The sequence below is a fragment of the Xenopus laevis genome, chromosome 9_10L (genome assembly GCF_017654675.1).
Source record: "Xenopus laevis strain J_2021 chromosome 9_10L, Xenopus_laevis_v10.1, whole genome shotgun sequence".
NCBI classification, from domain to species: Eukaryota; Metazoa; Chordata; class Amphibia; order Anura; family Pipidae; genus Xenopus; species Xenopus laevis.
Genome location: NC_054387.1, coordinates 92,357,094 through 92,369,760, shown reverse-complemented (window position 1 = coordinate 92,369,760; position 12,667 = coordinate 92,357,094). Strand labels below are relative to the sequence as shown.

The 12,667-nt window shown below is 35.7% G+C and overlaps 2 protein-coding genes across 2 annotated transcripts; both read left to right on the top strand.

Moving 5' to 3' along the window:
• Positions 1–2,430: 2,430 nt before the first annotated feature.
• Positions 2,431–3,311, top strand: cryga.8.L (crystallin gamma a gene 8 L homeolog; the record flags this gene model as incomplete). Its single annotated transcript, XM_018236877.2, has 2 exons — positions 2,431–2,679; positions 3,036–3,311. Coding segments are annotated over 2 exons (525 nt in total), but the record flags the coding sequence as incomplete, so codon positions are not given.
• A 3,998-nt stretch (positions 3,312–7,309) lies between these two features.
• On the top strand, positions 7,310–10,880 carry cryga.9.L (crystallin gamma a gene 9 L homeolog). Its single transcript, NM_001093899.2, is given in 3 exon segments — positions 7,310–7,355; positions 8,962–9,204; positions 10,519–10,880. Coding segments are annotated over 3 exon segments (525 nt in total). The 5' UTR covers positions 7,310–7,346; the 3' UTR covers positions 10,792–10,880.
• The last annotated feature ends 1,787 nt before the right edge of the window (positions 10,881–12,667 follow it).

The window sequence follows — 12,667 nt, the reverse complement described above, 5'->3', positions numbered from 1 at the left end:
TACAATTGGTCAGCACTCAACAAACTATTTGACCAATTGCTGTGACTTCAATTGATGTGTACAGTGCAATTTTTGGGCCCTAAGTTTCACACTGTCTTAGGCCCCATATTTTGTAGAGATGGTCCTGTTCGTCTGTGTACATAGTGTGAGCCTGGGAAGCTGAGGGTGGGAAGGTACAAAAATGGTGTGTTTATGTGGTTGGTGGGCCCTCAAGATGAGGTTTTCTGGTGGGCCCTAAGTACCTCAATCTGACACTGCCTGTAACCCCTGCCTATAACCCCCAGAACCAGGGCCTGCCACATTCACCAGCCTTAGTCTATTTCTCTTCACTCTCCCCAATGAGTCCAGTTTTTAGTAACATTTGTTTTTACATTATGGTTCCAACTCACTGTATGTGCTCTAGCTTTCTTTTTTCCAAACAACAACTGAGCAATATAAACACGAAAGCACCAAAAATGGCTGCTGGAGCACTTCTTGTTTCTTTCTTAACACTGGGGCTCATTTATAAACACTGGGTAAATAGACACCTGGGCAGTTACCCGTAGCAACCGACTTCCAATTGGTTGCCAGGTGCAAATTTGCCCAGTGTTTATAAATAAGCACCACTGTGTTTATAGAGCTTACTTTCAAAACATTAAAATGGTTTTCCCTGGCTAGATTTTTTTTATTTGGACCATGTAGAGAATTAACATTCTGGTGTTAATTGCACCTCTTGGAAAGATTTTTTTTGCATACATTAGTAACTAAATGAAAACACTGAAAATCCATGAAATAACTAGTAAATCTGCCACAACAGGCAACAACCAGTAATTCAAGGGTCCTGTTATATACAGTCTATATGATATTTTATTCCACGGGATAGAGCTTTACAAAAAATGTATTTTGTTTGGGTTCTATTTATCCTCACCTGCTGCAGAAAAGAAAAAACATGAACCATTGCCCTTTTTGCATATTTATGGGCTAAATAAATCATTCATTCGCCAATTTTTGCTGGATTTCTTTTCCCAATATTTGTTTTGAAAACACTTTTGAGGTTGTCCTTAACACATTGTTTAGCAGAGTTATCTCGATACAGTCAGTAGATGCAAACAGTTCAGAAGAGTTACAATTACACATTCATACAGTAATGAACAGCTAGAACTGAATACAGTTGATACTTTATACATTCACTTAACTCTATAGAAAGTTGTCAGCATAACTCCCAGTGCAACTTCAGCAACAGGGAATGTATATAAAAGCTGTGTTCTGCTGTCTGTCAACAGTATAGCTCACTTGGCCTCTCATCTAGTCATTGAAAATGGGAAAGGTATGGTTAATTATTTATAAAAAGCTAGAATACAGAAATGTTACTGTCTATAAATGACATTTTTTAAAAAGCAGATATTCAGTCAATGTATGTCATTACTGAACTCTAATACCAATGACGGTATACTAACAAACTTAACATCAGCATATCATATTATTGTTATTGAAATGCAATCATCATTATAGTATTGAATAATATTACTATAAGTATCACTATAATTATTCACACAATTGTTAGTGAAAAGCAGAGGCAGAGCTGCCTTTGGACTAAAAATCAACCTTCAGTATGATTTAGGCTACAGAATTCTAAACCTGTTTGTTAGTTTGCTCTTTAATTATTAATCTTTTTGATTTCTGGATTATTTACCTTTTATTTCATGTTCTCTAGTTTGTATCTAAAACTGTTATTTGGATGTCACAGTCCCATTTCCAGACATCACATAATCTGTAAAAAGTTTTGGCAGACAAAAGGGGACAAATGGAGGAAATATTGTTCTATTTTTGTGTATTTAGTTATTTATTTTGCTTTATTTTCAGTCTGCTTGCTTGATAAGTTATGCCTTATATTTGGTTTGCTTCCTATTTATTAGAATGGCTTTTTTTTGCTTTAGGCTAGTGCCACATGAGGCAGATTTAGGTGTAAAAACATAAAAGTATGGATTTTCATTCCCGAAACCCACCAAATGTGTATGCTGAGTAGTTGCCTGCCGTTTTTACTACCAACACATGCACTCCATTGGAGGAAAAACCTTCTGTGCCAATAGCCTTAAGATGTTTACAACACACCATGCTCTAAGGGGCCGATTTATCAAAATTCGTCTTGTGTACTGTATTTTGTTTTTTTAAATAGTTTTTGCTCTAAAAATCATGAATTTGAATAATTTTTAAAAAACCGAATTCACAGTAGAAAAATTCCTCAACAAATTTTAATTTTGATAAATGAGCCTCCCCATGTAATGTACCTGAGGAAACTGCCAATTTGCATCAGTGTAAACATTCTTTTTTTAAATGGGCAAAGAAGCCAAAGAATTATAAGATAATGAGATAACATTAACTTGACTTTTGCAGTTTTTTTGCAGATTTTTTAAAATGAAAATATTCTAAATATCTCCATATTGTTTTTCTAAACAGATCATCTTTTATGAGGAACGAAACTTCCAGGGTCGCTCATATGAGTGCAATTCCGAATGTCCGGACTTGTCTTCATATTGTAGACGCTGCAATTCAATTCGAGTGGAAAGTGGAGACTGGATTCTCTATGAACACCCCAATTACAGAGGGCATCAATACTACCTTCATAGGGGAGAATATCCTGATTTCCAGCTATGGATGGGTTTCAATGACTGCATTAAATCCTGCCGCCTGAGCCCACAAGTAAGAAAAGCAATTACTTTTTATGACAACAAAAACAACCCAACTCCAGTTTGCAACCTCTCCAAACACGAACATCATCAGTGTACATACAGTATGCTAGCAAATAAAGTTCTTACCACCTTCCCAAAAATTTAAGTTGATATTGACATGAACATGATTTCATTATCTGGGAACTTGTTAACTATTAGTTTAATAAATTGCAACAGCATACTGCATAAAGTAAGAAACCCCCCACCACTGCACTGTAATTTTTTACAGTTTGATAAATGGTTTCCAATGTATTGAGGAAAGCTATGCATAATAATCATTTTCTATACTGTTCTACTAAACATTGTTCCATTTGTTCCTTTTATAAGCACCAAGGATCATTTAGAATGAAGATATATGAGAGAGAGGATTTCAGAGGTCAGATGATGGAGTTCACTGAAGATTGTCCCAATGTCTATGAGAGATTTAATTTCCAGGAAATCCACTCCTGCCAAGTCCTTAATGGTTATTGGATGTTTTATGAAGAACCCAACTACAGGGGACGTCAATACTATCTGAGGCCTGGAGAGTACAGGAGATACACTGATTGGGGAGCCATGAACCCCAGAACTGGCTCTTTTAGACGTGTATATCATCACCATTAAACTGCCTTTAAAATTAAAATCTGCATGATAAAATGGATTTTAAATATTTACAAGAAATTCAATACTAAAATATATTCTGGGATTCTGGCAAAAATAAAGATTATTAATACAATGACATGTTGATTTATACAGTATTATTTATTATATTAAAAATCAATGTACAGGTACAACACCTACCAACGTATTGATTCCCAGTTGACTTTAAAGAAATGTTGCTTTTGAAATATCAGATTAAGAAAAGTTTCTATACATGCTATTATTTTAAAATCTTTCAGTATAGTTCCTCTAAAAAAACAAATGTACCTGTACCATATTGATAGCCAAGCTAGTGCATCATTTCAGCCAATAAGAGTAGTTGTATCCAATGTCCATGTAACCAGGTGCTTAGACAACAACTACCTAGTAAATGGAAGCCTGCAAAAAGCCATATTATTGTTATTATTATTATTATTATTATTAAAGACCATGTGTGACTATAAAAGTGTTGCAGCAAGATATCAGAGAAAGCAAATGGTAAAGTATTACAGTGCTAATATAAGATCGGCAAGTATTGCGTTTGCTGCCTGTGGTTGGCCCAATGAAGATGTCCTCCTGTATTATTTCAGTAAACAAACAAAGTACCTGCAATTTACCAGTGCACATTAGCGTTTATTAAAGGGGCATACAAGTTAGTCAAACATTCAATTTATTATTTATATGGCCAAGCTGGTAAAGGGTAACACTAATTATAAACATTATTTTCTCTTTAGGCATTTCTGTACTGCACTCTGTTTACTATTCTATTCTGTTTTATTCTAAGTTCTTGTTTGCCTTGATTCTTATTTCCCAATGTCGCATAATGTCCAAATACATTCTAGTTTTGCGGAACATGATTGACAATTTGCATTCCACAAATCATAATTCATGCTAAGTAATATATACGCAATATATATCGTGCATTTCAGGAAAGACATCGATTTCTTAGAAATTTGTCTGGTTCTAGCATTGTTTGAATAATTGACACTGTGAATTAAGTGGACAGGGGAGTAGCCATAGATTTCCACTATTACAATCAAAATAGAAAATTGGGGTTATCAATAAAAGTAAAAGTTGCTTCTTCTCTTTTAACACCCTATATGAGTGTTCCCTGTGCTAACAGAAAGTTAGTTAATCTATATGACTACATGGATCACTACATCATCGTACCTGTGAAAAGGTATTTTGCTTTCAGTTCTTACCTATACCTTTCAAACAGAACTGCACTTTAAAAAAATGACCATATAATCCCTTTGAGTACATATGTAAAACATTAGTGTTGTGTTTATTATTAAGGCATTAATTATGATTCGGTTTATTCAGTTGTTTCAGTTTATTCCTGTAGGAATACAATACTTTTTTTTTCCAAATGACCAAACTTATTATTGTAGTATTAAGCATATTATATTCCACAAGTACAAAGATAAAATATCTGCACTTAGGAGACCCTTTGCTTAGCAGACATAGGGTTAAAGGATAACAGCCCTGTATTCAGCTGAAGCATAAGTATCAGGCTCAGTCAAAGTTTATCCTTTGCACTGTCGAGCGGCTATTGCTATTTGATAAGAAAATCAAATTGTTGGCAATTTTCTCGGGTTGCACTGTGCATGAATATCTTTTTTTAAAGCCACTTACTATATGTGCAGTACCTGTACCTTCTTCCATGTGTGAGTTATTATACTTACTATTTGCCATTAACAAACAAATAACATTTTAAGAGCCATTTATTATTCCTTCAGGAAGAACTGCAAGAGCACTAACAGAAGGAAAAGCATGCCATTTGGTGTTCATTCAAGCAGCACTTCTGCCTCGGGGAATGGCTGCACGGTGCACTTAAAGGTCCATTGAATTTTAATGGTATCAGAGCTTTTTGAAACCATGATTAAAATCTATTTCTCTAAACTTTAGAATGCCATGAAGGTTATGAAAAGATCGAGATTGTCGAGACTTTTCCTGCACTGACTTTTTAGAGCTGATTTTTTGATAAATGATAAATTTTTGATAAATTTGTTAAATTCATGGATGGGAGTTAGGTCGACTTTGTTTTAATAAAAAATTTAGATACATTTGAGTTTTCGCAATACTCCCTTTGAGTTTTAGAGATTTTTTTTTTTTTTAAAAAAAACTAACATTTTTAGAGAAAAAAATACAATTAGGGGAAAAAAAGGAAATCTGAACGTTAGTAAATAGGCCCCTTTGTGTCAGATATTACATCAGGTCGGAGGTGCACAGCAATAAATCAAGGGGCACAGGGCCCCACTGTGTGTCCTCTACCACTCCCTAACTTTTACATTTGAATGTTCTTGTACACACAATCACAGTACTGACTCTAGTGTGTGTGTTGTGCAAATTATTAGAATGTAAAATCTACTGGCAAGGACAGATATAAATGAAGTATACTCCCTGCAAACCACTACAGAATGTGTTGGCACTTTATAAATACAGATTATAACACATATAAAACATATTAACGTCTCATTTACAACTGCAAGTCCAGTTGCTCTGAAATAGATGCAAATGTCAGTTTGTTTATGGGCCCAAACTCTCTCACTGTACTTTGGTATAGTTGCACTATGGTGCCAATGTGTCTAACCCAGTCTACTCTGATGATTTTTGGACAAGTGAACCTACTGACACTGGGGAACATTATTCCCTATATATATTAAAACTTGGACTTCATTCACATAAATTTAAATCTGTATAAAGTCTAAATCATATTACATGATACCTTGCACTGATGAGATCTAACAAGATCGAAACAGGCTCTCTGCAAGTTTGAAAATATGGCTCTGAACTATTAGGCTGTAACTGTGCTATTAAACCATTGGTTCTGGATGTATACTGTAGTTGGCCAAAGGGATTTGCATGTCTCCACCCATAGTGCCTTATGTGACAGTTAAACTTTCATTTTTGGTATTGAGGCAGTGCTACGTATATGGCAAGAGACAAGTTAATACCTTCTGTTTTCAGAAGGCCTTATGCTGCATGTCTTGCACATGAAGGGCTTTTTGGCTCCTTTTAGCCCATCTCACCCTAACCAGGCTATGAATATTACACAAATAAGGCAACATTCCAACCTAGACATTCTCTTTCTCAAGCCTTGTGAACAGTCGCTTCGTTCCCATTAGTTAACCATCTATAATTTAAAGTCTATAACATGATACTGTATGCCCTTTTTCATTTGTACTCTGTGCACAGTTTCATCCATGTAGACCTGTACAGATCTGCTGTACTCATTAATATCAATATATTAAGACATTTTGTGCATGCAGCTACTAAAAAAATACCCATCTGCTTAAACAAAACAGGGTTTATTGTCCATATATTGCAATATATTTAAGCTGGCTAACAACATCACAGTCATCCCTGTTCTGCATAGGCCCCACTGTATGATGTGGCCCAGATTTGTTCATTTGGCCAAGCAACCAAACCTGGCTGTTTTATTCAGCTTAATGTGAAATGTGTATCTTCAATACAAAGAAAGAAAAATAATAATGTAGAAAACCAAGCCTTTTGGATAACAGAAGAAATATCTGCACAATATCAAACAGCAAAACACGTAAACTCAACAAGTGTCACATAAAGTTAATGCAATAGTTGATAGCAACTATTGAAGCGATTCAGTAATTCAGTAGACTTTATTGCATACAGCATTTTGCAATCCATTTTTCATGCCCTGTAGGTATCAGTACAAAACCTGAAATTAGGCTGGACATTTCTGTATAGAGAATGTTGCAGCAACTGGTCCTATTGAGGCCCTGATATCTCGATACAGTCTGTAACAAACTGTAGGTGCAAGCAATTTTATAGAATTGAACTTGCCTGTTCATACAGTATAGGACAGTTACAACTGGATTGCTGAGTGCAGTTGATACTTTATGCATTCACTTCACTGTACAGAAAGTTGTCAGCATAACTCTCAATTCCTGCCAACTTCAGCATGAGCAAATGTATATAAAAGCTGCTCTCTACTGTCCTTGATCAGTGCAGCACTTTTGGCCACACGTCCAGTCATTCAACATGGGAAAGGTATGGTGAATTCTACTGTATATAACCGCATTTAGAAATAAGAATTTCTTTTTGATGCAAATACTTACAGTACATACTTAGGGGGTTATATACTAAACCACAATTTTTTTCCTATTTTCGAGCAAAAAATTCAAATTTTTAGATATTAAGTATACCCCGAAGCTGCAAAAAGTCCAAATCTGAAAACCTGCCAAAGTCATATAGAAAGCAATGGCAGATGTTCCTTTTAAAATTTGAAGCTATCGTGGTCTGCGCTGGGTTTTGTCAGATAATCCGAAAAATTCAGGGTTTTTCGGGCGTTAATCCTAAAAATTTGAGTGATTAGGGCGTCAAATTTGAAAAATGTATACTCAATATTATCAAGTTTTTTTCCAACCCTACTTTTTCAAGTTAATTTATTGATAAATAAGATAATATTGTTGATGGGAGTTTGGTTGAGCTTGGTTTAATAAAATTTGAGTTTTAGTAAATAACCCCCTTAATAGTTTCAGAATCAAACTAGTTTATCTTTGTCTGTGTAATAGTGTGTAATATAGTAATTTGCAAAACTATGTTTTAATTAACTTCCAAAAAGTAATTGGCACTTATTGGCTCATGGCACATGTGGCGTATTCAGTACCACAATTTTTTAGCCGATTGAGAAATGCCACAACTCAGTCTGTACAAAAAAAGCTTACACTCTAGATAAGAGAATAACAATACAGGAAAAGGATCACGCAACCAGAAAGCCTGAAATACAGGAAAGATATCTCAAATAGAGTCCATTTTAGGCAAAAAATTTAATTTTTGAATTTATTTATTTCTGTAATAATAAAGCATTACAGGAATAGGATCAGTTATCCAGAAATCTGTTATCCACAAAGTGCTAAATCACGAGAAGGTCATCTCCCCCAGACTCCATTTTAAGCAAACAATTAAAATTTTTAAAAATGTTTTCCTATTTCTCTATAATAATAAAACAGTAACTTACTTATACCATTATTATATATTATTATTTTTTATTGGAGGAAAAACAATCCTAATGAAATGATTTTTAGTAGACTTACTAAAGACCCCTTATCCAGAAAACCCCAAAACCCTGAGCATTCTGTAAAACAGGTCCCATATCTGTACTTTGTACTTAATCCTAACTAAGCTGTACAAATCCATATAGGTGGCAAAACAATCTTATTAAGTTTATTTAATGTTTAAATGATTTTAGCATACAAGGTGTGGTGATCACAATAAAAGAAAGATCTTTTATCCAGAAAACCCAAGGTTCCACGCATTCGGGATAATAGGTCCTATATCTGTACAAATATAAATTGAAATATATAATGAATTGTAACCTTACCATATACACACACCATATGTAGAAGAGTACTTTTCTGTCTGGGCACACATAAATCTTTTCTTTTGCAATTTGTTGGCTCCTTCCAACTTTAATTGAGGTAAAAATATCTATAAGGCTTTTTAATGTAGGTTTAATGATCGTATAAAGCCATGTAACCATTACTTATATCCACCAGATAATGTAAGCTGCGATTAATTGCACTATTGCTGTTGGGACAAAATAAAGAATGTAAAAACGTATAAATGTCAGCATATTGCTTATTTTTCTATACAGATAATCTTCTACGAAGACAGAAACTTCCAGGGTCGCTCATATGAGTGCAATTCTGAATGTCCAGACATGTCCTCAAATTTTAGACGCTGCAACTCCATTCGAGTGGAAAGTGGAGACTGGATTCTCTATGAACATCCCAATTACAGAGGGCATCAATACTACCTCCGTAGGGGGGAATATCCTGATTTCCAGCAATGGATGGGTTTCAATGACTGCATTAAATCCTGCCGCCTGAGCCCACAGGTATAGTAATCAATCACTGTATAGGCCCATACTACGTGCACTATACAACCCCACCCCTAAATAAAAAACAGTAATATCTGTGTTTTTACAATTGTTAAAATATTGCTAATGTAGTGTTTTTGCCACAAGTTTCACCTTTTCCCTACCTAGCCCAGTCTATTAGCAGAACATGCAAGGAGTGCTTACACTAATGTAACCAAATGCAATTATATTTTAAGATCAACCCTGCCCTGGGGTGATCAATGTGATCTTCCAAGATCTTCCACAGTCTTTACCCAGGCAGAGTCCCAGTCCCAAGAACTCTTTACCCCAGGTAGTGCTACCTGCCCCAAATACCGCTCCTTTGGATAGAGGCAGTAGCTTCCACGTAGCAGGCTATCAAGCAAAATCTGTCCTCACACAGGGGACAGACGCTGGAGCCATTTCAATACCCTTTGCTCTTCAGGCTGGACTCCAACACTCACCCAGAGTATGAGCACACCAAAGCCTCTTTCACAGGAATCCATCACTGGGCAGCTCTATTCACACTCTTTGTTCCAGACATCTCCTTCCAGTCGAACTTTCACACGATTATCAGGGTCTTGGTATCCCCGAGCCCACCAAGGGCCTCACCACCCATGTAGTATCTTTCTAAAGCCGGGGGCCTTTGTTGCAAGAGCCCCAGCCACAACAAGTCACTCTATCCTGAAGTGAATAGGGAAGAACTGAGCTCTGAGCAAATGGCAGCTCAGCTTTTTAAAGAAATGACTCAACCGTGACACCTTCTGGCCAAATCTGGAATCTGCTAGGGCATAATGCACTGGGGAAACGTACTTACTCCCCCTCCCATATACAATTTAGATCAACACTTAGCTGGCCACAGCAGGGGATTTCCAACCATGTGGGATTTTTAGACTGCTCCGATTTGACACAGGTGTGAGCTTTGAGAATCATAGGCAGTACTGTATTTATGGGGAGGGGGTTGGGGCAGCAGAGCACAGAGACCTGTGGCAATTTAGGGAGAGAGGAAAGCACTGTGCAATGTGCCACATAATGGCTAATTGCAACAATTGTTTGCACTTTAGACACTGCATTACCATAAGTAAATGACCCGTAACATGTCTGCAAATTGGGGGAAGCAACAAGCACAAATGTTGAACAAAAAGGTTTTTTTAAAAATAACATATATGTAAAGCATTATCATACCAACGACATTCACAATTTGGTAAATGTCACAATGCCTTTTATTTATTCATTTGTTTATTATGCTGTTGGCTATAAAATGTAATAATCTCTGCTAACTACCAAAAACTAACTTATCATTTCATTTAAAAGCACCAAGGATCTTTTAGAATGAAGATCTATGAGAGAGAGGATTTCAGAGGTCAGATGATGGAGTTCACTGAAGATTGTCCCAATGTCTATGAGAGATTTAATTTCCAGGATATCCACTCCTGCCAAGTCCTTGATGGTTATTGGATGTTTTATGAAGAACCCAACTACAGGGGACGTCAGTACTATCTGAGGCCTGGAGAGTACAGGAGATACACTGATTGGGGAGCCATGAACCCCAGAATTGGCTCCTTTAGACATGTTTATCATCGCTAATAAACTGCCTGATAAGCTAAATTACAATTATTAACATGACAGCAATTCTATAAAATATGGATGCTAAAAAATAAAGATTATTAGAACAATGACGTTAACTGAAGCAGTGTCATTATTTAAAAACAAAACAAATAGCGGATACATTTAGGGGGTTATTTATTAAGTCTCGAGTTGTGTTGTCCACAAAAATTCAAGTTTTCAAATTGATTTTTTTGTTCAAAACTCATATTTTTGGGCTCAGATTTGTCAAGTTTTTTTTGAAAAAAATGGAATTTTTCAAGATTTATTAAAACCTGACCCTGGAAATAGCTTGAATCTGAAAATACACCATCTAAAGCCTGTTAAAGTTTTTTTCCATTCAAGCTTTTTCTTAAACAAGATACCAATCGAGTTGCAAGTTCTTTCGAGTTCATTCGAGGTCTAAAAACTCATTGGACATTTGATAAATAATCCCCATAGTCTGAAGTTGTGGACGCTACACTTTAGGCCCTTTTCCTATAGTATCAATAAATAAATAATGTGCAGATGGCTACACTAATAGCAAATGGTTAAAGCACACAATTAAATACATGTATATAGTCAAAATAACATACCAATAAAAATGATAATAATAAAGGTATTTACTGGACAGAACGGGACTGTACAGAATTACTGGATGGCCATCTTCCATTAAGTCTATTCCTATTTTGAATTTTTTCAAATGATTTCCTTTTTCTCTGTAATAATAAAACAGTACTTTGTACTTGATCCTAACTAAGCTGTATGAATCCATATTGGTGGCAAAGCAATCCTATCAAATTTATTTAATGTACTATACTTACTTGATCTAAAAGTTGATCTAAATTACAGAAATATCCCTTATCCAGACACTCTCAAACATTCTGGAAAATAGCTCCCATGCCTGTAATAATAGTGCCCAATACCTACAAACTACTGCAACACATGGTACAATTTAATCTGAAAGATTTCAATGACATTATTGCAATTTAAGATTAAGGTTTTATTAAACCTTTTTGTTCCTATGAACTGTCTTAAGACATTTCTATGGAAATATTTAAGTATATTATTTCTTGAAAGAAGGTTGCCATATTGCAAATTTAGTGTATCTTTTAGTCAAACATGCTTTTTAGGTATACATGGAGCACAAGGGAATACAACTTAACTTATGTTGTATTTATTGTCCCAAAACACCATTCACTGAAATCAATAAATGTTTGTTGTACCAAAGAATAGGTGCAATTTTATATTAGACTCAGAATCCTACACTAAGGAAAAATGAGAAAATAAAAAAATGATAATCGATAATGCTCTGTAAAAACATTGATTAAAGTGGAGGTATGGGATCTTTTATCCAGAAACTTGTGATCCAGAAAGCTGCAATTTATGGAAGGCAATCTACCATAGAGAGTAGGAAGTAGAGACCACACACACACACAGAAAATTTTGGCTGGAGAGCTTACCCAATTTATTCTGCTAGTGAAACCACAAAAATCAATGTTTTTTTTGGGGGGAACCCTTTGTGGTTTTACTGGCTGAATAAATGGGGTAGGCTCCCCAGGCAAAGTTTTCTGTATGTGTGAGGTCTCTACTTCCTACAGTGCATGCATTTGGGATGTTGCCATACATCTTTAAAACTTGGCACCCTGGTAATATATTCACTAAGGGGTCAGTGCAGCTGTTAACTATTTTGGTATAGCATCTTCCATAGGGGCAAATTCACTAAGCGCCGAAGCGCCGAAGCGCCGAACGCTAGCGTTTGGCATTTTCGTTACTGCGCAAATTCACTAACGACCGCTGGCGTAGTTTCGCTAGTGTTACTTCGCACCTTTACGCCTGGCGAAGTTTCGCTAGCGACGTAACTACGCAAATTCACTAA